Here is a 23,468-nt window from a genome sequence, read left to right on the forward strand (position 1 = left end):
AATTTTAGTTGCGATTTCATATTCTGCGCTTATTGTTATTAGAGGTTGTCCATATATTAGTTGCGATTTCATAGTCTGCGCTTATACGTCGTGAAAATGAAACAAAATTTTAGTTGCGATTTCATAGTCTGCGCTTATTGTTATTAGAGGTTGTCCATATATTAGTTGCGATTTCATAGTCTGCGCTTATACGTCGTGAAAATGAAACAAAATTTTAGTTGCGATTTCATAGTCTGCGCTTATTGTTATTAGAGGTTGTCCATATATTAGTTGCGATTTCATAGTCTGCGCTTATACGTCGTGAAAATGAAACAAAATTTTAGTTGCGATTTCATAGTCTGCGCTTATTGTTATTAGAGGTTGTCCATATATTAAGTTATTTACAAATAATTTAAGTTTTTGTCGATTGCATCATCTACGACTATTGTATAGTGCAATATCGAAAACTGTAAGGAAAAACTTAAAAAATAATTTTTAAACAGGCACAAAATATAAAAGAAAAATAATTTTTAAATAGGCACAAAATATAAAAGAAAAATAATTTTTGAATAGGCACAAGATATAGAAGAAAAAATCCTCAAAATTTTGTTTAACTTTAAGCATCAGTAACTAAAAATCTTTTGCTCGCTGTTGTTTGTTGTTTTTTAACCTCGTTGCTTGGATTGACTCTAAAAGAATCTTCTTTCTTCTAAACTTATTCATTTTTAAATTAATAAATCTTTATTCAAACGGCAACTTGTGCAAAGAGTTTTTTTATAGGATACTTAAAAATATTTAAAAAATTTAGGATACTTAAAAACTCGCGATCAAAGTCGAAGTAAAAAAAAGTTCTACATGAAATAAAATAAAAAAATGAAGTTTCGCTCGAAAAGTTAAAATTGTTAAATAAATATTTTTCCAAAGCAACGAAAGTCAAACTAGTCTTCCACCTCAAGAACATTTCCGTTCTTTCACACCAAACATTTCCGTTCTTTCACACCAAAGAGACTGAAACAAATCTAATTGAAGACCTTTTAATTGAATTACCCATCCTATGCAAAGCCTATCGAAGTTGATTTATTAACTGTAGAATCTCAAGTGACCACATCTCAAGGACTAAAGATTCGAATTTACAATTTGTACAACGAGAAAAAAAAACCTCAAGGATCATTAAGATAACAAATTAACATGATTAAGATAATTAACATGATTAAGATAATTAACATGATTAAGATTAATTAAAATAAGAATCTAACATGATAAACGGAGATTTGGTTGGTTTGATGGAGAGAAGAGAATGTGGATAGTTAACACCAACCAAGTAATGCGGACACTTGACATCTACTAAGAAATGCGGAAATTAAAATCTACCAAGAATTTTTGCCTTCGGCGAAAAAAAGGAAAGAAATTGAGCTAGAAAAAGTTCTTAAGAAAAAAAAAGGTTCAATGAAGAAAAGCCGAAAATTCCGAAGTAGCAGGAGGGAAGCCTAAAAGGGGCTATGTAATTTAGCGCCAGTAGCTAGAAAGACTCTAGGTTTCCGAGTAAGCAGTGATTGTCGAGAATTAAGATAAATCTGATACTGAAAACCATTTATGGTATTGCTTATTATGGGTCGGTAACTGGATCATATCTTCGTTTAAATCCTAGAAATAAAACTGTAAAAGCTGCCCCATTCAAGGTGGTTCAATCACATCACATAATATGGATGGTTCAATCACGTAGCATTGCACATTGAGAGCATATTAGTAGAAACTCTGTACAAAACCCTAACAACGTTTTGAAGAGTATGCATCGCTCCTACAGGTAAATGCGCCGCAAAAACCGCATGAATGATGGCATACTCGTATTTTCTTATGGACAATTTATTTACAAATTTTCTTAATATTTTTCATTACTAATACTATAAATAACTCCTTCCAGAGGGCTGCTGGAAATTATTTATAATTGGTTTCTATTTTTTACCATCCCAAAAAGTCATTGTTTTTTCAATGCGCACTTCAAAAAGCACATCAACAAAAATGCAAATAAAACTTTTTCCAAACAAGTTTAAGCTTCAGGATTTGTTTTGCGTTAGTTATATTATATTCTGAATTGATTTTATATGTGATTGCAAGCTTACTTTTTTATTTAGCATGTTATTCACAACAAAACCCACATCATACGCACCGCAAAAACCACATTAGTTTTTCTTTACTATCCAATAATTATTCTTAAAGTTGCATATAACTATTATAAACTCTTGTTATACATATATAACTATACCAAATGTAGCAGTTTTATTAGATTTACTTGTATTTGCTTTAAATTACTGTCAAAGCAACTTATATATATTTTATTTGCTATACAGAAATAAAAAATGAAAATATTTTTAAAATGACAACAAAGTTTACTTTACGTTTTAAAACAAGGTCAATAAACCCAAGTAGTAAATCAGAAGCAGTTGTTGCAAGAAAGCACACAAATGCAAAAAGTAAACAGCTGGCAGAAGCTGTAGCATGGTGAAAAGATAACAATGTAAGAGGGCATTGTGCAAGAAGCATTCATGCTTATTCTAGCAAATATGTAGGATAAATGGGGAACAAAACCCACTATCCTAAAAGCTGCAAAGTGAGTTGGTGTAACCAATGAAGCCTTGAGCATTGAATTCATGCAGCAGGACAAGTTTGATAGAGCATATAATTGCATAGAGACTCCTGAATAGGCATCAGTTTCATCCATGCAATCAACATTGGCTTCCCCTGATTCATCATTTGTTGTCTCTCCTGATAGAAGAAGAGCATCAGCATTGTATTGGAAAGAAAAAGTTTGAAAGTTCTCAATCTTTGATTAATGAGTTGCACGAGAAGAGCATCCAACTTGAGGAGATACCAGGATTTATGACTATTAGAAAAGTAAAACCAAATCTATCTATCAGTTCAACACGAATAACTCAAGTTCATGGGTCAATGAAAGCTAAGACATTTTGAGTTTAGTTGCAAACATTAATGAAAAGAAAGAACAAAAGGTTCAAACACAATTGCAAAATGCCACAATGTTTTAAAATCTCAGTGCAGCAAGTTAGCGTGTCGTGTTGAGGGCAACAAACCTGCAATGATTTTTCCTGCTGCAGCTTTGCAAAAAACAGGGACAAATCTAAGGAAAAGTTTATTCAATTCAAATAGTAATACATCAGAGAGGGATGAATAGTTTTTTTTATAAAGAATTTATGTATAACTAAAACATTCTTTTCCAATGTAATGTATGATTTTAAGTTATTATTAAACATTTTTTTTGTTGTGGTTTTTGAATTTTAAGTTTATTTTCTAAATGCACCCCAAAAAACCACATCACTATTAGGTTGAACTTGGCTCAAAAATGTAAAAAATAGTACTGCAAAATAATTTAACTTTATGATTATTATTGAAAAGGGCACATAAGGGCTTATGAAAAAGTCAACTTTGCAAATTAATCTGACATTTACATGCTTTATGGTGTTTTAACGGAAATATTTGATTTTAAAAAACCAGAGAAATTTTTAGAAAAGGCTTAAAATAATCACTTAAAGCTATAATATTGAAAAGCTGATTTATTTTTCCATTAGCTTGAACATTTTAATGAAAAAAAATCAAACCCTTATACTTTTTAGGTGAAAATCGGACTAGCTACATTCCAATAAGTAACTGCTTGGTTTTTGGGGTGCAATAGTTTTTGCGGCGCATATACCTGTAGTCAATTATTTTGGTTAGGAAAATCAGGATAAATTGCATGACGTAATGTCTGAACAATCTCTTTGATTTTTTTTGCGCATTTTGTCAAAAAAAGAATCAGAATGACCATTTCGAAATGTTGTTACAACGCGTTCTTAAATTTTAATTAAAATTATGAAATGTTTTGTTTCGTAATTACATTTTAAATTATTAAACAGTACAAATATGTATAATTAAACATATTTATACGGATAGCAACTATATTTATACTGATAATATAAATTGGTTCAAGGAATAAACAATAAAAGACGACATTTTTGCAAAGACAGTTTAATTTTTAGACAACAAGAAGTTTTTTAAAAAATACAAAAAAATTTTTTTGGCACAAACAGAAAAATGACATCATCCTCAGAGCAAATTTTTTCATCTCATTTTTTTAAATTCCTAATATCCTATAAATTAGTATTCTACACACTGCTTCTACTTTGCTACTACACACCGCTACTTTGCAAATTTTTTTTTGTTTTTAAGCAGCAAAATCTCGGAATTTATCTTTGGTCATTTTTACTACGACGAAAAATGTATACGTTCATACAAGTTTTCTTAAAACTGCACAATTACTTTATCAATACTTTATTTACTCTAATTCATTTTTACCTTATTTAAAATATTTTAGATAAAGTAAAAACGAATAAGAAAAAAGTATTTAAAAACTTTTTTTTATTATTATTATTGAAATTAATACGCACCTGTTTATTTTTGTGAGTTTTTCTTATCTGGAAATCTGAGCATCTAAAGCAGAAACAGAAAGAAGTTTAAAAGTTGTTTTATAAATAATCAAGCAATAAAAACAAATAAAAAAACATTAAAGGCTCTTAATCTAGAAATCTAAATCTATTCAGGAAGGTATCTGGATCAAAAGAATCAAAGTTTTTCAAAACTTTTAAAATTTCAAAACTTTAATTTAACGGAAAGTGTTTCAGCTTCTAAAAGCATCTTTTCTCACTTCAAATTTTGGTCGTTTGAGGAAATATATTGTGAAGCTAATTTCAAAGAGAAAGCGGGTACGAAAGAAGGGGAATTTTTATGTTCAATTCTGAGAGAATGAATGAAGATGTTTATAACAACGTTTTATGCGAGTCTAACGTAAGTTTGGAAAAGTTTTGCACAGAGAAAAAAAATATTATCTCAAAAAGTTAAACGGCTATAAGAAAGTCATTCTCGATATCTTTCTTTCTTTTTTTTTTTTCTATTAGTTTTTTATTCATTTTTTTTAAAGTATTAGTTTAACAAAAAAACAAAAAAAAGTGCTTTTTTTTTGGTTGGTTATTTTTAGTATTTTTAACATTATAATTATTGTTACTGTGATTGGTATTTGATACTTTCAATGTAAAATAACTTTTTTACTTTGACCAAAGTACGATTTTAAAAATATATTTTAAAAATGTATTTCAGAAAAATTTATTAAGTAAAGAACGAAAACTTCGGTTCTTTTTCTCTTTTTCAAACATCTTCCCATCCCAAACATCTATGAACCAATATTTACTTGAATTTTAAAACGATAATTATTTATGCAAATACTTTTCTTTTAGCACCACATTCCTGATCCCTCTAATTTTTATTAATAATACCTCTATTTTCATTAATTATCATTCTAATTTTAGTAAAACTGCTGCTATTTATTAGCACCCAACATTTTGTATGGAAGAAAATAAACAATAATAATTTTGTCACAATATCACATTTCATATAACACTATTATGCGCTTTTATGATTGGTGGTGGGAGCTTCGTCAAAGCTACGAATCAGCTTTTTTCGAGTTTTGATACGTTTGGCAGAATTAAGAATTTGTCATTCTAATGAATAAGTAGATGTTTAGTAGAATATTTGTAACTCTGATAAGTGTTTAAGTGTCGTTTTTATTCGATTTTTAGCTCAGCTAAATCATGAAATTCGTAGCTGTGACGCGCCCTTTTGCGATGAGTCATTGTTTCTCTACATCAAACTGAGAACGCGTTACAGTAAGGAGCTGATTATGAGTAAAAAATGATAAATTTTATAAATATATATCTTTCTTTATTATTAATAGAAAAAACAGAAATTATACGGAGATAAAAGATGGCCCCTATTAAAATAAAGTCGTTTCTGACAACTAAAAATGCTATAAATAGAAGAAGAAGAGCTGAGAGGATGTCATTTGCGGAAAAGAACATATTTTTAGATAAGTTTAGCACCAGAGATCGAAGTCTTTCGGGTATCGTTGTACTTCATAAGACAATTAGTTACATTCAAATTTTTTCTTTTTAGCTTGAATATTTTTTCATGATTTAAGTTTTGCAATTTAAAAAAAAAAAAAAAAATATTTTTCAAATGTTTTACAAAATAAATTTTGTTCAAAAAGCGAAAATCATTTTTGATCTTTTTTGCCGATATCACGAAAGCAGCTGTGCTTAGAATAATTATTTTATACCATACCTTAAGTGCGATACTATATTGCTGATAGGATAAAGAACAATTGCTTTCTTCATCCTTCGTTGATAGGGATGTGTAGTTGTTCAAATGCATAAATTATTCCAGATAATTTACTCATTAAGCTAGTTAAATAAGTAAAGCAAAAAAAAAATTAAAAAAATTTCAAATCTTTCGTCTCTTCGAAATGATTCGTGATAGCGGTAGCATTAATGTAATTTTATATGAATGCACGTTAGTTTAAAGTTTTTTAAAATAGTTTGAACTATTCATTTTACATAGGATCTAGCTGTGCTTCTTTTTCACGCGGAGGGAGCAATAAAAGTAACCTTAGTTCAATAAACTCTGGTTTTAACAGATCGAAAAGTTTTCACATTGATATTGCTAGCGATATACCAAACGGTTTCTATAACAACGTAAAACGAAATTGTTCATCTGGATTCCTACTTGAACCATACAGTGCGTTTTGTTACTTTTGGCAGGTAGTGCTTTTACTATCAATAAATTATAATATATGGGTGGTTATTTTTCGAGCAGCTTACCCCGAAGCAAAAGAATTTCAAGCACTATGGTTTTTCCTTGATTATACCGCTGACCTCATTTATCTTGGTGATGTGTTTGTTTCATCTCATGTTTCTTTTCTTCAAAATGGTATCTATGTAAAAGACTCACGAAAAGTGATGGTAACTTACATCAGATCGAAGAAGTTTCTAATTGATGCCATAAGCCTTACTCCATTTGATGTTTTTTATATCTTTGATAAAGTACGACCTGTTTATAGGTTACCAAGGCTGCTAAAATTTTTGAATATATTTCAAGCAAAAAAAGTAGTCGAGGCTTTGACGAACTTTCCAAATTTTGTACGTGGAATGTTTTGGTTGAACATGATGTTTTTAATTTTACATTGGAATTCATGCATATTTTATATCATATCTGAAATTGAAGGATTTGGATCCAACGTGTGGGTATACCCGCAGCTAAACGGCATTCACAAAAACTTACTCCATCGTTACATCAAAAGCATGTATTGGTCAACTTTAGTCCTTACAAATATCGGAGAAAGTGCCCCCCCGGAAACAACCATCGAGTAAGTTTTTTTATTCCTTTTTAGGTTGCACTTCAAAACTTAATACAATTAATGTGATGCTCTGGATATACTAGCGTTGTTATGATATACTAGCGTTGTTATGATATACTAGCTTTGTTATGATATACTAGCGTTGTTATGACTTAATCAAATGGCTCTAGGAAATAACATCCGTAGTTTCACCTAATAAAAAATACCCCTGGCTTAAAAAAATTTCTCTAATCCTTACGTTAACTCGCTATTCCACTGATCTATCCCTACCCTACCTTCAAACCAAAGCCTAAAACCAAACCTCAATCCATAATCTCACCTTTAACACTATAGAGTAATTTTTCCTGATGCCAAGCGAATGTTAAATTAAACTCTATATTTGTAATAACTATTAAAATATATTTTCTGTTGATGTACGTACTAATAATATGTTATATATTTTCTGTAGATGTACGTACATGATAATATGTTACATCAGTGGAATTTTCATCTTTGCTACTATTGTTGGTAACAAGCTTTTTTTATTTTTGAAAAGTTTAAAATTACTTTTTTTAATTAGCTTTGATTAACATAATATTCTTATGTTGATCAAGGTTAAGTCAAAAACTCTAGATTTATAATTTAAAACAATGCAGGCACCTCTTCCCCTGTGACTATTTCCTATAAAGTTTTGAAGTGATTTAACTCCGTTCAGTAAAATCAACCATATGACGCTTTATTTTAGATTCTAGGAACATGTTGATTTTACCGAATGAAGTTAAACTAAAGACTTAGAACAGGAGGATTTCGGCTAATTTTCTTTTCACCAACGTAAAACCTCGAGTTTAAAAATGTTTTAAATGCTTAAAAATTATAGAGAAAGAATACGTCACCTTATCTCCAAATGCTGATGTATAAATACACGGCATATATATACATAAAATGCAAATAGCATAATATAAATATAACATGTATATTGCATAAATATTACATTTACAAATTTCAGGTCAAGCTGGAAACATTATTCAAAACATGAATGCAAATAGATTAGAATTTGAAAGACAAAGGGTAAGTTCTCTAAAAAATTCAAAAAAATTATATTTAGCATTCAATAAACATAAATGTTATTGTACAGATATTTGCAATAGGATAAAACAGTACAATACATGAAAAAACACAACGTGCCGTTGGAGTTGAGAAAGCGAGTAAGGCAATGGTACGATTACACTTATTCAAGGTAAGTTTCAATTTTTTTTTCCGATTTCAATTGCATATTCTTCAGGTTCATTTTAATTGAAAAATTTTATTTTTAAAGGACTTTTTTTTCTTTTACTTTTGTAATATATACCAAACCGTACCGTTTGTAAGCAGATTCATTCTAGAGATCGATTTCACGGAGGGGAAGATATCAATGAAATGAAAATATTACCAGACAAAATGAAAACCGAGTTGGCCTTGCATGTTCATTTTGAGACTTTGCGAAAAGTAACTTAATGTTAATTAAAGTTTCAGTTCAAATTGGGATCATAATTTAAAAGTTAATAAAGGCATTTATTGATAGTTTTAATAAAATTAGTAAATATAATAAAATAAACCTGTAATTAAGTTAAAAATTTTGTAACAGATAATTATATTTTCAAATTATCAAAAAATGCCGACATTTCAGACAATTTCGGACGGTCTCATAAAATTAAAATATGCAACATAAAACATGTAGAACAAATTTAATTCTGTAAATTATATTCGATGATTTTTGTTCTGTAGAATATTCTCTATAAATAATAAACTTTACTTAATCTTACATTAAAAAATGATTATCTTACATTAAGGTTTCGTTTTTTCAAAAGTGTCAGCCAGAGTTTCTGCATGACCTAGTCCTAAAAATGAAGCTTCACATATTTACGCCTGGTGATATAATCGTCCGAAAGGGAGAGATAGCCAGGGAAATGTATGTTGTTAGCGATGGAATCGCAGAAGTAGTCAGGTGTGCAAATAGTTTTTAAGAAATTCTACTTATTAAAGTTATCTTTATTAAAATGTTTTTCAAAAAAATGTGTTGTCATTTCAACGTATTCGTTAAAACTTCATATTCCATTAAAACTCCAAATTTTTTTTCTATAAATGTATCAATTTCTGTAAATATGTCAATTTCAAAAGAGATTAAAAATCCGTGTTTATAGTGAGAGTGGAAGGGTGCTTAAAATTCTTCAACCAGGCGATTTTTTTGGGGAAATTGGTTTGTTAAGCTTGAACGATGGAGATAACAGGTCAATATTTCTGATTGAGTCCTTGTATATTACAGTATATATATTACAGTATAGTGTTTTGTTTAAATTTAGGGTTAAATGTCTTTATTTTGCATACTAGAAGAACAGCCAACGTTCAATCCTGCGGGTATCTTGAACTTTTTGTGCTCAGCAAAGATGATGTAATTGCTTCTATTAAAGATTATCCCGTAGCGCAGAAGATTTTAGAAAAGTATGGTCGTAAGAGGTTGGCACTTGGAACAAAATACTGCGAAGGTCCACGAAATGAAAATACGTCTTCTGATACTGAATCTGAAGACGAAGTTAAGTACAAAAAAAATAGAGCATCAGGAAGTTGCTTAACCTGCGTTAACCCTAAAGCAAATAAAACGGAAACCGTTCAAGACTGCGGTAATTCCGCACACTTTAAAAACAACGCACTTAAAAAAAGCGAGCCAAATATGGCTCTCCTTATAAAATTGAACTCAAATCCCTACAATTTAGTTTGCTTTGAAAAAGCGAGATCACTCGTTCAATTACTGAAACTAAGCAAGGCTGCAGTTAACGTGGCTGGTTTCTCCTTTCAATCTCCAAACATAGTAGTAAAAATTATTCACTCTAAAAAATATCGCCGTAAAAAGCAGAATGCTAGCAATAAACATTCTTACAAAAAGTCTTATGAGCCCACAATTCCGAAAAGTCGATCCCACTTTTTCTCACATGGACGAAAAAAACAATCGTTAACATCAAGAAAAAGGTTTTATAACGACAGCCAATATTTTGGTCATCATAAACAGAAAAAGTATAATAACATTTGCAAAACAACAAAACAAAAATCAAAAGAGATTCGCTTAAAAAGGGGGAAAAAAATTTCTTTAGTGACGTTACACTTTTGGGTCAAGTTAAGGGCATCAAAGGCTTATATAATTTTAAGTTAAGAGAATGTTCCGAAGAAAAATGGTGGAAAACAGATTATTGGATCGATTTTGGGTTTATGAAAATTAAAAGCAGATTCGGGGAGTAAAAAGGTAATTGGAATTTGATCTGACATGCTCGTTTAAATTGATTTTTAATATATTATAACATTAGTTTCGGTCAATTTTACGCATTGACACGACGATAAAAAAAATTCTCTTCTAACAAAAAGAATTTAGAAGAAATATTCGAAAATTTTTGATGAACACATTTTAATGACCGGAAAACGCAAAGAGTTGCTAAAGTCACTGGATGAGACTTTGTTTAAGAATAAAATACCAAAGAAGCCAAAGGTGATTAGATTCAAACAGAAATGTCATAAAGAAGCATGAAGTGGTAGCAATAACTACCTGAGCATTTCTTAGTCTGTTTCAAGTTTGAGTACGATGGAATGTCATTGGTAATCACTTTAAACTTTAAATTTAAATATTTAATGATTTAAATATATTTTTAAATATCTTTTAAAAAAACTTTAATATTTATTTTCATTTATACTTTAATTCTTTTTATTTTTTATTTAATTGTTACAAATTGTATCAATTAGATTAAATTCTAAAATTGATTAGTTTAGAATTTTCATGTATTTTGAGATATAATTTTATCTAAAACAAAATTTTTATCTGAACTCATAAAAAAATTCTCTTTAAAAATACAATAACGGACTGTTTAAAAAATTTGTCTCTTTACAATACACTAGAAAGATCTAACATTTGTTTAATTAATCGAGTAGGGGGAGGGGGGAGGGTGCCACAAAATTTCGATAAGCATATTTTGCGAGTATTGAATAAAAAGTTTTCTCATTTAACAAAATTTTATAGAACAAATGAAATTTAACCAACCTAACTTACTCAGTGGTTACTTAGAGCTTTCAGGTTCTGAGCTAAAATCTAAGTTGTGAATGATTACTTTCGGGGAGGGGAAGTACCCCATGTCTGGTTTGCTACTGAAACAATTTATGTCAATTTCTACTTTCGTGGTTACATTGAAGCAAGATGATTTATTGCTCATTCAAAACCAACGTTCTATGGCAAGTAACATTTTCGTTCAACGTTCTATGGCAAGTAACATTTTCAATCTACTAAAACTTTCTGTAACAGGTGTCACAGGATTCAAGTAAATTTTATAAATTATTGAGTAATTAGACTTGAAGCCATGTTTTTCAATCCAGAGAGAGATATTGATGCTTACTTTGAATAGAAATTTGGTAACACAATTAAAGAGTAACTGTGTTACAAAAGTCATTAAAACGTTCATCTAATAGTATTAATACAACCCAGGAAAACAGAGACGTATTTCAATGTTATTTAAATCATTTAAATAAGTTTCAGTTTTAAGACCAGCAGTTTAATATCAAACCTTTCATCACCACAATCTTTTCTTTTTACAATTCTCTTCTGTTCGATTTTTCAACATTTATTTCCCAACTCTAATATTAACATAGCGTAATATTTTATAAGATAAAATTAACTTATCAATGAAAATGTCTCAACGTGTTTCTACAAAATTTAATTCAAAATACATCATTATAAAACAAAATTGCGTAAATTCAAATCGAAAGTTTTGTGCCAGGTTTTATTAATACCGGAGAAATTTTATTCCCAGAGGATTTTCTCTCATTTTGGAATTCCTCTTGTTTGCTAATAAAGCACTCGCTTCTGTTATTCTGAACGTTCGTTCAACAAAAACTTTTACACGATATTTATTGCTACATGATTGCAACTAATATCGCTCAAAATTTTTGTTGGAAATTAACTGACAATTGGTTTTGACCCCAAAGATCAGTTTTTCAACTGACATTTAAAACTCTTTTAGTTTGTTTTTTTTTTTATGGACTTTTGAAGTTAAATTTCAGAGCCCATAAATGAGTGTCAAGAGGATGATGAAGCATAAGATTTGACAATTTGAGTGGAGATTAATTTTTTTTGAATTCGTAGATTTTTATGAAGTTTGTCAAAAAGTATTCAGAAGAAAATGACGCACAGAAGAAAACGCGCAACATTCATGAAAACCAAAAAAGTATGTATGAATCACAAGACTTTATTAGTCAAAATAATCACCTTCGCAATCAATAACCATGTATCCTTCAAGGAATCAAAAATCTCTTTCTTAAAACTGTTGAGGGGTGAGAATATTTGTTAATATCTTTTCAGCCCGCGTTCATCTTTCTTGTACTTCATTAGAATTAGCAGGACCCTGAATAAACGATAGCCAGGAAAATAGATATCTGCCGAATATTGAGGATGAGGCATAACTTCCCATTCCAGCTTCACCACTCCTGTTAGCTCTCCTTCGCTCAGTATGATCTGGCATTGTCATGATGTTGAGGAACCTTTCCTTCGATTTGGCAGTACTAAGCGAGATTCTTGGATGCGTTGAACACAGAAAGTCTCTGTATTTGATAATGCTTTTTTTGTAGTAATTGTTTGCTCGCTTTTTCATCACCTCATTATGAACAACTGCATATCTGACCTACCAAACACACCTTCTGGAATTGCTTATCTAGGCTCAGTTGGGTGTCCCATAGAATCTACTTTTCATCTAAAGTGTTGATTTGGCTGAAGAAAGGATTTTCCTTGTTTGGCGAAGCAAAAAGCGGCTGGATTTTTTTCCTCTCAGAAAAATTGTGTGGAGTTCATTTGTCTTCCGTCATCTATCCAGTTTTCTCAGTTTTCCCGTCTCATGCAGGTGGTTGCTAACTCAGAGGTGGCTTTTTTAACCTTCGGACTATCAAAATTAAACATATATTTTACATAGATCAATTTTAATTTTCCTTTGTTATTATGAAAATTTGAATGAGCCGCAAAAAATCGGGATTTTTACTCGAACACAGCATTGATACAGTTCAGTAAGTTAAAACAATATCAAATAGAGAGTAAGAACAATAAAATCTGAAATAGAAAAAATTAGTATTAATACATTAGGATTAGTATTATTACATATAAAACAGCCAAAAGTCATACAAAATTAGCCAGTCTTCTCAATCTCAGAAACTAGGCGTGCTAGAGAAAAACTAAACACATATTCAAAGGAAAAGCTTTATCGAATTTACCTATTCTAAATTATAAATTATCTATCTATCTATCTATCTATATATATATATATATATATATATATATATATATATATATATATATATGTGTGTGTGTATATATATATATATATATATATATATATATATATATATATATATATATATATATATATATATATATATATATATATATATATATATATATATATATATATATATATATATATATGTATATATATATACATCAACAATCAGCATTAATGGCTGCAAAATTCACTATAAATATTATTGACATGTCAAAGCAACGTTGGGGTTATTTGTACAAAATTATTTTTGATATTTAGTGATGTATAAAAGAAATAGGCTTAAAAGTACAGTAGGCTAGAAACCTATAAAAGCTAAACAAAAACACTTGAGGAAGTATTACAGCATGCTCAACTTGTTCGAATACTTTTACCGGGTCCAGACTTTAATCCATTGCGGCTTAATAGTTTTTCCATGTGGATTTTTTCCTAAAAAATAAATAATTACCGTTAAAACTATCATCATTTAAGTTTTTTTCTCGAAATTCCAGTTGTATGTTTAGGACTTTATGTTTTTCATTAAATAAATTCGGGGGAATTTTTAGGTCCCAGAAAAAAAGGAAATACGCTAATTTGCTAACTTAGCATTCTAATGAATGGTGTTTTTTTACCTCATCAAGTCATCCAGTTTAAATTCTGCTGACTCCTTTCTTATCACCATTTGTCGAATAAAGGCATGGAGTTATATCTTGGTGCGCTTGTAAAAATTAAGATTACCTTTTTTTTAGATTTGGTTAATTTATAATTGGAACTTTTCAAACTATTCAAACTTTGCAAGAGAGATACACGGACATAGATTTTAATTTTTTAAAAGGAGAATTTCTTGCAATTTTGAGCAAATTTGTCTTTATAATTTGACAAAAACTCAAAATGAAAATCGAATTGTACTTACTGCTTTTTTTGCCCGTGTTATCTTTTCCGGTTCATCAGGGATGAGATATGCAACTAAAAATTTTACAGCCAAAGCAACATTCTAAATGAGAAATGAAATATAGTCCTATCACCATCATCATCACCATCACCATCATAATCATTTTAAAAAAATACTTACTTCAAATATTATAATGATCCATAAGTTTTGAAATGTTTCAACTGAAAACGAGATTTTCGTTGTTGAATTCGTGTTTATATGAAAACTTGTTGTCGAATTAAAATCAACTAACAAAGTGGTGTTTAAAGGCAGCGAATGTTTATTACTTGTTTTGTATTCTCGTGCAAACCTTGAAATGAGCCCGATAATGAAAGCATTAGTGATTATACCAACGTAATTTAAAAAAGAAAGTATAGTGAACCACATTCCTAAAATATAAAATACTAAGTTTTTAAAGATAGATTAAAAAGAAAACTTTTAGTGGTGGAAGTTGTTAGATATATGTGTTTTACATGAAAAAATATGTAAATTAATCACCAATGTCTTCAGCCCTTTCAGGTACAGGTCTTCGGTTAAACCATAACAATCTCCTTGCATCGATACGCAAATCTATAAGGTTAGATACCACGGCAATTAAAGGAGCCAATGGAAATGCTGATGCAAACAACTAAAAAGAAATAATTATTCTTGTAAAATGTCCATTTTTATGTAAACTATAATAGGTATATTCACCTTTAACTAATGATGCTTCCTGATTTTAGTTGTAAACTATTTTTTATAATCATTAACTTTATTTTAAAATTTTAAAACATTTCAACATTTTAAGTCGGCAACAACTATATAGTGTTATAAGGTATTTTGACTAAGTAAATAGAAGGAGTTGGGTCGAGATTCCGTAAGCAAGAAAAAAGAAATTTACATTAGAGAATTTTATTTTTATGCTAAAATACTTGTAAACAGTTCACTTAATAAAGTTGCTAGTTGAAAACTGTTTTAAAATGTTTGTATACAAAAATTTTAATTTTTAAATAATTATTTAATTGGAAAAATTAAATGAGTTTAATTTTTAGAATTGAGTAAAATTTTAAAAATCAAAAAAATTGAATATAGGTTGTATGAAAACACGTACCATGAGATAACCATACTGTATGACTAAAATATAAAGAGAGAGAAAGATGTAGTTATAATTTAAGAAATAAGACAAAATCTTTGTAAAAAAATGCTCATTCCATTTGCTTGAAAAAAAGTTTGTTACCCTTTTCAGTGTATTCTGACAATGTAAAATCATTCAAAGCAGGTTTATTGAATTCTTCTTCCATGTATTTTTCATATTCATTGGACATATCTGAATCCTCATTTGGTAAGCTTGTGTTTGATGTCAAAACTTGATTGCTTCGGAAGCAAAAACATTGTGGTTTTATTTTTTGCCACTTCTTCATTAGAAAGCTTAAAAAAGAAACATCTCCGTAAACGTTTTAAATCATCGTACATTGTTACATTGTTAAAAATATTGTTAAAAATATTACATGAATTACATATGAACAAATTATACTGACAATTTTTTAGTTTGAAATATTTATCATTAAATAACTTCATTGTTTAAATTGCCAAGTAAATAAGTTTTGTATTCATTACATCATAAACATGGAGTTTATAAACTAATTTTTTAAAATAGATTAAAAAATTATCTAACTTATGACTAAACTTATACTAATATTTTGAATAATATTTTTTTTACTCAAATATTTTTGAATAAGGCAAATACTGGATATACTGGATATACTGGATATACTGGACTCAAATACTTGATAACCTACTTACGGCTTAATGATATCTGAAAAAAACTTTGGCATAGGTTTTGCTATAATAAGAATTGCAACTTGCATTGATAGAAGTGCCATACAGTCATTGGTTTCACCACAGCTATCAGAGTAATTTGATCCCAAATCAAAGACACCAGTATCTTTTGTCCTCTAAATACAATTACATTTGTTAAAAATTTAATGGATTAGAAATTGGGTATTACATATTTTACATTGAGGAATGTATTTATTTCCTAAAAGAATTTATTTAAAATAATGGATAAAAAGAAATTCTACCTCTCTAAAAAATGCAATATAGTAGAGTGAAGCATAAGAATTGATGAATTGAAACCCAAACAACTTTAATATAAGTGCATCTTCATACTGGGTATCTGTCTGATGATTTTCTATACATACATACATACATACATACATACATACATACATACATACATACATACATACATACATACATACATACATACATACATACATACATACATACATACATACATACATACATACATACATACATACATACATACATACATACATACATGCATACATACATACATACATACATACATGTAATAATGTTTGATGATTTTTTTTATCGTTACATATTCATTTATATTGAGTTAAATTAATAATTTTCTTTATTAACCAACATGGTGTCAATTTTTGCAAGAAGTGTTGCTGAATACTCCAGTTTGGAGCTGCAATAGAGCTCCCTTAGTGACAAATACCAACTTATGAGGACATTTTAAAATATTGTTGAAGCCTCAAGACTAATGAACCTGAATCTAAACTAATGTTGAAAAAAACACAAATATTAGCAACTGGAGTAATGGATATTTATACAAAAGTGAGTTTTCAATCTATTAACAATCAGTGTATTGCAGTTAATATACAGAAAATTATTTCAAAGGCCCATGAACATAAAAAGTATCCCAAAATAAAGCAAATGTCAGCAGTGTTTAAATACAAGTATATACTTTTTAAAAACTACTTGATATTTGTACTTGTAAAAATATGCTGGAGTAACAGTAACAACTGATTGCATAGGAAAAGAAAATCCTTGCTTTTGAATGTAGTTTTGGATTGCACAAAAAAATATTAGGGTAATAGGTGGGATGTTGTACCTACTACTATTATTAATAACTTGCATGATGTTAGTAATAACTCACATAATGTTTCAAAAGAGTATTGGTCAATTATAAGAGATAAAAACTTGACAGAAAGCCTTTCAGCTTTAGTATGAAATGGTACAAATAGTATTACTGGTAAAAAAAAAAAAAAAAAAAAGAAAACATCAAAAAGTTGGAAGAGATATTAAAAAGGTCCTTGGAGTGACTGTTTTCAAAGTTGTACCGGGAACTGAATGAAACAGATTGGTGCTGTTAGTGGTAGTGATCAAATTATTTTTTAACAATGTCACAGCAAAATAATTTGAAAATGATTGATTGGACACAATATACTGTTACATCATTGTTACTGTTGTCCTATTTTTCTAATGAGCAACTTACTTATGACCAACCCATTGTACTATCTCATATACCTTGCCATTCACAAAACAATAGAAAGAGCAAATAAATATATAAATGCAGCCAGATCAAAAGTTTATGGCAACAAACCAAGATATGACATGATAATACAAAGAGAAATGTTATAGCTGGAACTGCACAGCAAATCTGATTTACTTTGAGTTCTATACAGAATTGGCCTGAGAAATGTAATATTTTGCACTATGACATATTATTATAGCATTAACCTGCCCTATTTTTGAATAACAAAAGATGTTGCTCATATGCATAAAAATTTACAAGAATCTCTACCTTGTGTAAAAGGGTGTTACTTATTCAAATGAAATTTAAAAAAGTTGGGAGTTATACTTTTAAGAATCAGGATATTAAAGAACAGCTTACTGAAAATGTTACAACTTCTCAAACTGAAAAAATATAGTTTTTGACCCACACTAGTATATAAAACATAAAAAATTATTTTGAAGTTATTTTCATTGAAATTCAGTTAAGTTACCCCAATCTGTAAGTTTGTATGCAAGCCCTCTGTACAAGTTCCCCAAAAGTAAAATTGAAATTGTATTCAGAACTGATGAAGTTAATGATGACATTGTGGAACTTAATTGTTTTGGAAACCAATCCACTCTTGAAACAACTTTGTACACAACTATCGAAATTACACTAGCCAATACCAACAATACCTGATAATAAATAAGATATTTTCACAATTATCAAATATAAATACTAGATATAAAACAAATTTAAACAGGGTTGCACCCAAGAGTAGAGGCTCCCCTCCTGAAAAAAAGTTTATTTAAAAGTAAGAGACATTAATATGTATCACCTAAACATAGTAGTATTTTATTTCTTGATATTGCAAATATATGGATCTTTATTAAAAAGCCTGCATAAAGTCCTGGGTGTGCTAATATATCTGTCTACTTACCATAAAGGCTATCACAGCTAATGAACCCATGGTTTTTATAACTTTTCTCCATGTGGGATAATGAGGCTCATGGCTGTCAGTAAATGGGTCCTAAGAATAGAGTTCAAACCTATAGCAAGCAAACTCACACTTTTGCTGCTAAAATTTAGAAATTGTAATCACAGGTTGAAGTTTTTTTAAAAAATTATTTAATACAATGAGAAAACTATTTGCAATTTCTTCTTTTACTGATAACTCAACAACAATTATTTTTTAAGTAGTTAATTACAAATTCAAACTTAGTTTTACACCTTTTATTGAACAATGTTAACAATAAAACATTCCTTTAAAATGTGTCAAAATGTGTAAAAATATTTATTAAAACTCAGTTATTAAATTTTTACTTACAAAAACAACTTTAGTCCCATAAAACTGTGGTCTATTTAATTCCTAAAATGCACAATAATATTTGTTCTTTTCAAAAGTTGGCTAAAACTTCCAATATATTAACTCTTACCATTTTTATTCCAAATGAAAGCTTCACTTACTTGCTCCTCAAATGTGTCCACATCCCATTTATATGCTAGCTCAGCATTTTTACGCTTCCAAAGTTCAAGAAAAATAGTACCTAATTAAGACTATCAAATTTAGTTTTCCAATCAGTATAAAGAAACTTACAAAAAAGTAAGATATGATATTAATAAGAAAATCTATTTGACCAAATAGTTTAAACTTTTTATCTGTTCTAAGGTTTATATAGGGTATCAAAATACCCCTACTCATTTTCTCAGTGTTCTGTTTAACTAGACATTATAAAAGTTATTCATCACATGTTAAAACTACCCTTCTGTAAAAGTCTTTACATCTTTAAGTATAAAACTAAATTTAAAAATAAAAAACTTACCCCACAAGCAGATTATTATAGCAAAATACGGAGTTGCCTCATTGTCTAAAGCTTTGGGTACCAAGTCTTTAAAATGTTCCCAATTTAAAGTCTGTCCACTATGATTGTACCTACAATAAATCAAATACTAAATAGTCATGAGCTTAGTCTGTAATGACAAAAGTCTACATAATATTTTTATTACACTGGGTAAAATTTTTTCTACTTAATGAAAATACTAAGAAAAAAAGTCTTACGCAGTCAAAAAACCATACACAAAGACTAAAATCCCAAGTAAGACAGGAATCCAGAGTGAGGTTATTAAAACACCTAAGTAATTGCAAAAAAAAATAGTTTTGTATGGAAGCATTAGTTTAAAAAACATTTTTGTTGAGCCAAAATATCTTCTTTAGCAAAACTAGTATGAAGAAAAATATGTAAAACCATAAGGATTTTTACTGTGAAAAAAGGAACAAAAAATTACAAGCAGAAAATTAGAAAAAAAACTGTTTAAACTAAAGCTCACCCAACCAAGCAAAGTAAAAAGCAATTTTTTCACCATAGTAATCCCTAATCTTCCACAGAGGTTGAAACTTAAAAATTTTAAGCCAAGTATCATTTAGTTCTTTACGGCTATCTCTATTGCTTATATCCTCAGTAAGCTTTTTTCGTTTAGGAGGAGGAAAGTTACTATCATACTCTGAACGTTCATGAAGTATAAATGCGTCATCATAAGCTCCATGATGCAGCAGCCCACTTAAACCTAATGCATTAACTGCTTTGTTATTATTTTATTTCATTCAATTTATTGTCCTCTCAAATTTGTTAAACTATCAAATTAAAGTTTTCATCAATAATGAAATTGTAAAGCTGACTGATGCAGTCTTAACCTAATTGTAACTCAAGCTATAAACAAATCTTACATAATTAATCTGAAAAATTTTATTTTAACAAAAGACATTTTATTTTCATTTTTAAAAAAGATTACCTTTTAGTTGAGTAGATTCTTCACTATGGTCTGCACTAAAAGTGCATCTATTAATTATATTTCTGACCTAGAAAATTCAAAAAAATTCACTATATAAATCTAAATGAATATGTGTGTGTGTGCGCGCGCGTGTGTGTAATATAGTATATAAATATCCACCTACCAACATTGATCTGTAAGCAGTTCTAAAAAATGTCTTTTTATTCTTGATACCATAAAACAGATCCTTACTGGAGTTATTAAATGCTGCACTGATCATATCCACTATAAAAAACAACAACAGCTTTAATATGTTAAACTAAAGTTAAGCAAAAATTGCATAATTTAATAAAATGCTATAACATCACTGATAATATATACAAAATGTTTAGCTCAAGTGCCACATACCCACAAATTCTGTTTTGAAAGAAGTCAAGCATCTTTCAAAAAAACCAGAATGTAAATTTTGGTCCATTTTGACCTGAAAAATGTGAAAATTGTCTTGATACAAATTACAAGTCATAAAGTTTCTTTATTTGTGTAAAAAACAGCCTTACTCATACATATTATATATAAAGATATAAGAAATGGTATGCAGTTACCCCTTCTAAAGGCATATGCAAAGAAACATGCTCAGCTTCTTTACACAATCTGCCAAATGGTGCATATATCTCAGTAAAGACTAGTTCCCCAATAATTGTTTCAGTTAATTCTAAACCATCTTTCTTCATTTGGTTGACAAAAGACTTTCGTTGTGAATTGTTCTCTATATCCTTATTTAAGAACTCATGCACAAGTATGAAATCACAGCTTCTTCTCGACCGCTTCCTCTTTTCATGGTAATCAGAAGATTTATTTTTCATCTTTTTAAAACCTTGATGCTCAGGTTGACCTTGTAAATGTTCTTCAAAATTGTTTTGATTTTTATTATTTTTATTAGGATTTAAATATGAAGACTGAAACTTTTTATTGCTAACAGGAGTTTCTTGATTTGAAAATGGAGATTGAGACTCTTTAAACGGAGCTTTATAATTACTTAAACTACAATCGCTATCACTTCCGTCATATTGAATATTTGCAACTCCAACATTAAGTAATTCTTTTGGATTATGCAAAAGATTTACGTTTTGATTTTCTTTTTTCACATCAACAACGATCAAGTCTTTGTAAAAACTTTTAATGATGCTACTCTTTTCTGCATCAGCATTATTACCTGGTAATGGGTTCAATGAAACAAAGTTTTCTTGCAAATTATCATGATCAGAATTTTGTGCTAACTCGTAGGTAGGTTGGTTAAGATTTCTAGATTTTCTATAAGTTTCTACAGTGCTTTTTAAAGGAGGCAATTGCTTTTTCTTTATTACACTACTGTTATCATCATTCAGTAAAGAAAACATTTCTGGAAGATCTCAAACTGTTATTGATAATTCCTTTTGCATACAAGTACAAAACATCAATTAGGAGCTAATGCTAAACATTGGTCTCAAAATATAATTTTTACAGTGAATTACTGCAGTATAGTTTTTCTCTTTGACAAAAAATAAATACAACTTAGTTAATCGTAAGCTGGAACAATACCTCAGTTACTTACACCAGTATGATACTCATTAAGTTACGCGATGAGGTTCCTAATATATGAAACAGTGTAGGCATCACGTGTAGCTATCTATGCATACTTTAAATATATCTATAATAAGTTATCTATATAATTTACTGTAGTTATGTTAGATTATTGACTAGTTTTATATCTAACAAAATAAACTTAGCATAAACTATAATACCTTAACAATTATTCTTAAGTAAAGTATTGTTTTTTAATTGCGCAATACGTACGAAAATAAATATTAAATAAAAAACAAAAAATAAAAAACGTCTCAGAAAAAAAGAAGTGAGAAATCTAAAATGTTTACAATTATAAACTCGCTTTGCTGAACAGTTTTAGATGTTACTTAATATTTAAGTTTGATTAGTAAAGAACATCGTTGTCACGAGCAACTATCAATTATTAATAAGTTGTTAACAGTCAATATTAATATCAATACGTGTTTACACGAACATTATAAAACACATTTAGTTGCAAATAGCAATTCACTAATAAAACGGAATGAACTAACTATATTTTTATATATGAAACATAGATAAACAAAATTAAAAAGTAATCAACATAAAAAATTCGCGCCTCTGAAACTTAGATTATTTGTAGCGCTGATTTGGTTCGGAACGATTTGTTTAAACTATTTGTATTACGGTCTGGTGTTTGTATTTACGGTTCTGATGTTTGTATTTACGGTTCTGGTTAAAAAAATTTTCACCTTTTGAATCAAAAGAATTTTCGTACGGTTTCCTTACCTAATAAATAGGAACAATAGAAAATCACAGGAAAAAAATGAACTATACGCGATAAAAACGCAGCATCAAAATACAATGTATTTTATTACAAAAAATGTAAGTTATTAATGTCTTTGTTGTTGTCACTCACTCGTAGCTACCTGATTAGTTTTTAAAATTGAAAGCCATCATAAAATGAAAAGAAAAATATTCATTCGTGAAATTATGATCCTGAGGTGCTAACGCTAAATTCGACATCAACAGAATTACCAGGAACTGACAAATATCTGACAGCAAGCTCAAAAAGATTTGAAACATTGATGATGTGAGAAACCTTCAACTCGATATGGGAAAATTCACTATAAGAGAACTAGAAATAGCTTCACATCATCATATGCTGCAATTTTACTTATAAGAAAAGGTTGTTTGTCATCATAGTTCGGTATGCCCTTAAGTAAAGTGTTATGACAGAATTTAAACTTGCCGTGAATCAAAAAGTTAAAACGCTTGAAGAAATCCTAGTTCTAGTATTCTTCAGAAAAGCTCTGAAGGTCGGGTTTGGGGTTTAACAGCAGCTTTGAATCTCTCTTTTTTTTTTTTAAGAAGTTTTCATTAACAACGAAGATTGAACATAAACAAGGAAAG

At 29.1% G+C, this 23,468-nt stretch overlaps 2 protein-coding genes across 2 annotated transcripts; one reads left to right on the top strand and one right to left on the bottom strand.

Annotated features, from left to right (window-relative positions):
- The first annotated feature begins 5,746 nt into the window (after positions 1 to 5,746).
- On the top strand, positions 5,747 to 10,584 carry LOC145183762 (cyclic nucleotide-gated channel alpha-3-like). Its single transcript, XM_090077797.1, has 9 exons — positions 5,747 to 5,920; positions 6,418 to 7,222; positions 7,662 to 7,720; positions 8,199 to 8,260; positions 8,341 to 8,429; positions 8,575 to 8,677; positions 9,022 to 9,176; positions 9,373 to 9,459; positions 9,560 to 10,584. The coding sequence occupies exons 1-9, from the start codon at positions 5,785 to 5,787 to the stop codon at positions 10,374 to 10,376; spliced, it is 2,313 nt and encodes a 770-aa protein (XP_089933923.1). The 5' UTR covers positions 5,747 to 5,784; the 3' UTR covers positions 10,377 to 10,584.
- A 3,173-nt stretch (positions 10,585 to 13,757) lies between these two features.
- LOC145183435 (anoctamin-7-like) lies at positions 13,758 to 22,422 on the bottom strand. Its single transcript, XM_090077798.1, has 19 exons — positions 21,098 to 22,422; positions 20,904 to 20,976; positions 20,680 to 20,780; positions 20,517 to 20,583; positions 20,055 to 20,291; positions 19,786 to 19,858; positions 19,550 to 19,659; positions 19,194 to 19,273; positions 19,054 to 19,095; positions 18,667 to 18,756; positions 18,238 to 18,421; positions 16,498 to 16,607; positions 16,220 to 16,371; positions 15,654 to 15,844; positions 15,528 to 15,550; positions 14,936 to 15,065; positions 14,579 to 14,826; positions 14,420 to 14,500; positions 13,758 to 13,956 (listed from the first exon to the last, which is right to left on the bottom strand). Exons 1-19 carry the CDS (start codon positions 21,890 to 21,892, stop codon positions 13,879 to 13,881), a joined length of 2,865 nt encoding a protein of 954 aa, XP_089933924.1. The 5' UTR covers positions 21,893 to 22,422; the 3' UTR covers positions 13,758 to 13,878.
- Positions 22,423 to 23,468: the final 1,046 nt, after the last annotated feature.

Source organism: Hydra viridissima, unplaced genomic scaffold, assembly GCF_058129835.1.
Source record: "Hydra viridissima isolate aposymbiotic clone 2 unplaced genomic scaffold, HvirCarnegie_v1 scaffold_2, whole genome shotgun sequence".
NCBI lineage: Eukaryota > Metazoa > Cnidaria > Hydrozoa > Anthoathecata > Hydridae > Hydra > Hydra viridissima.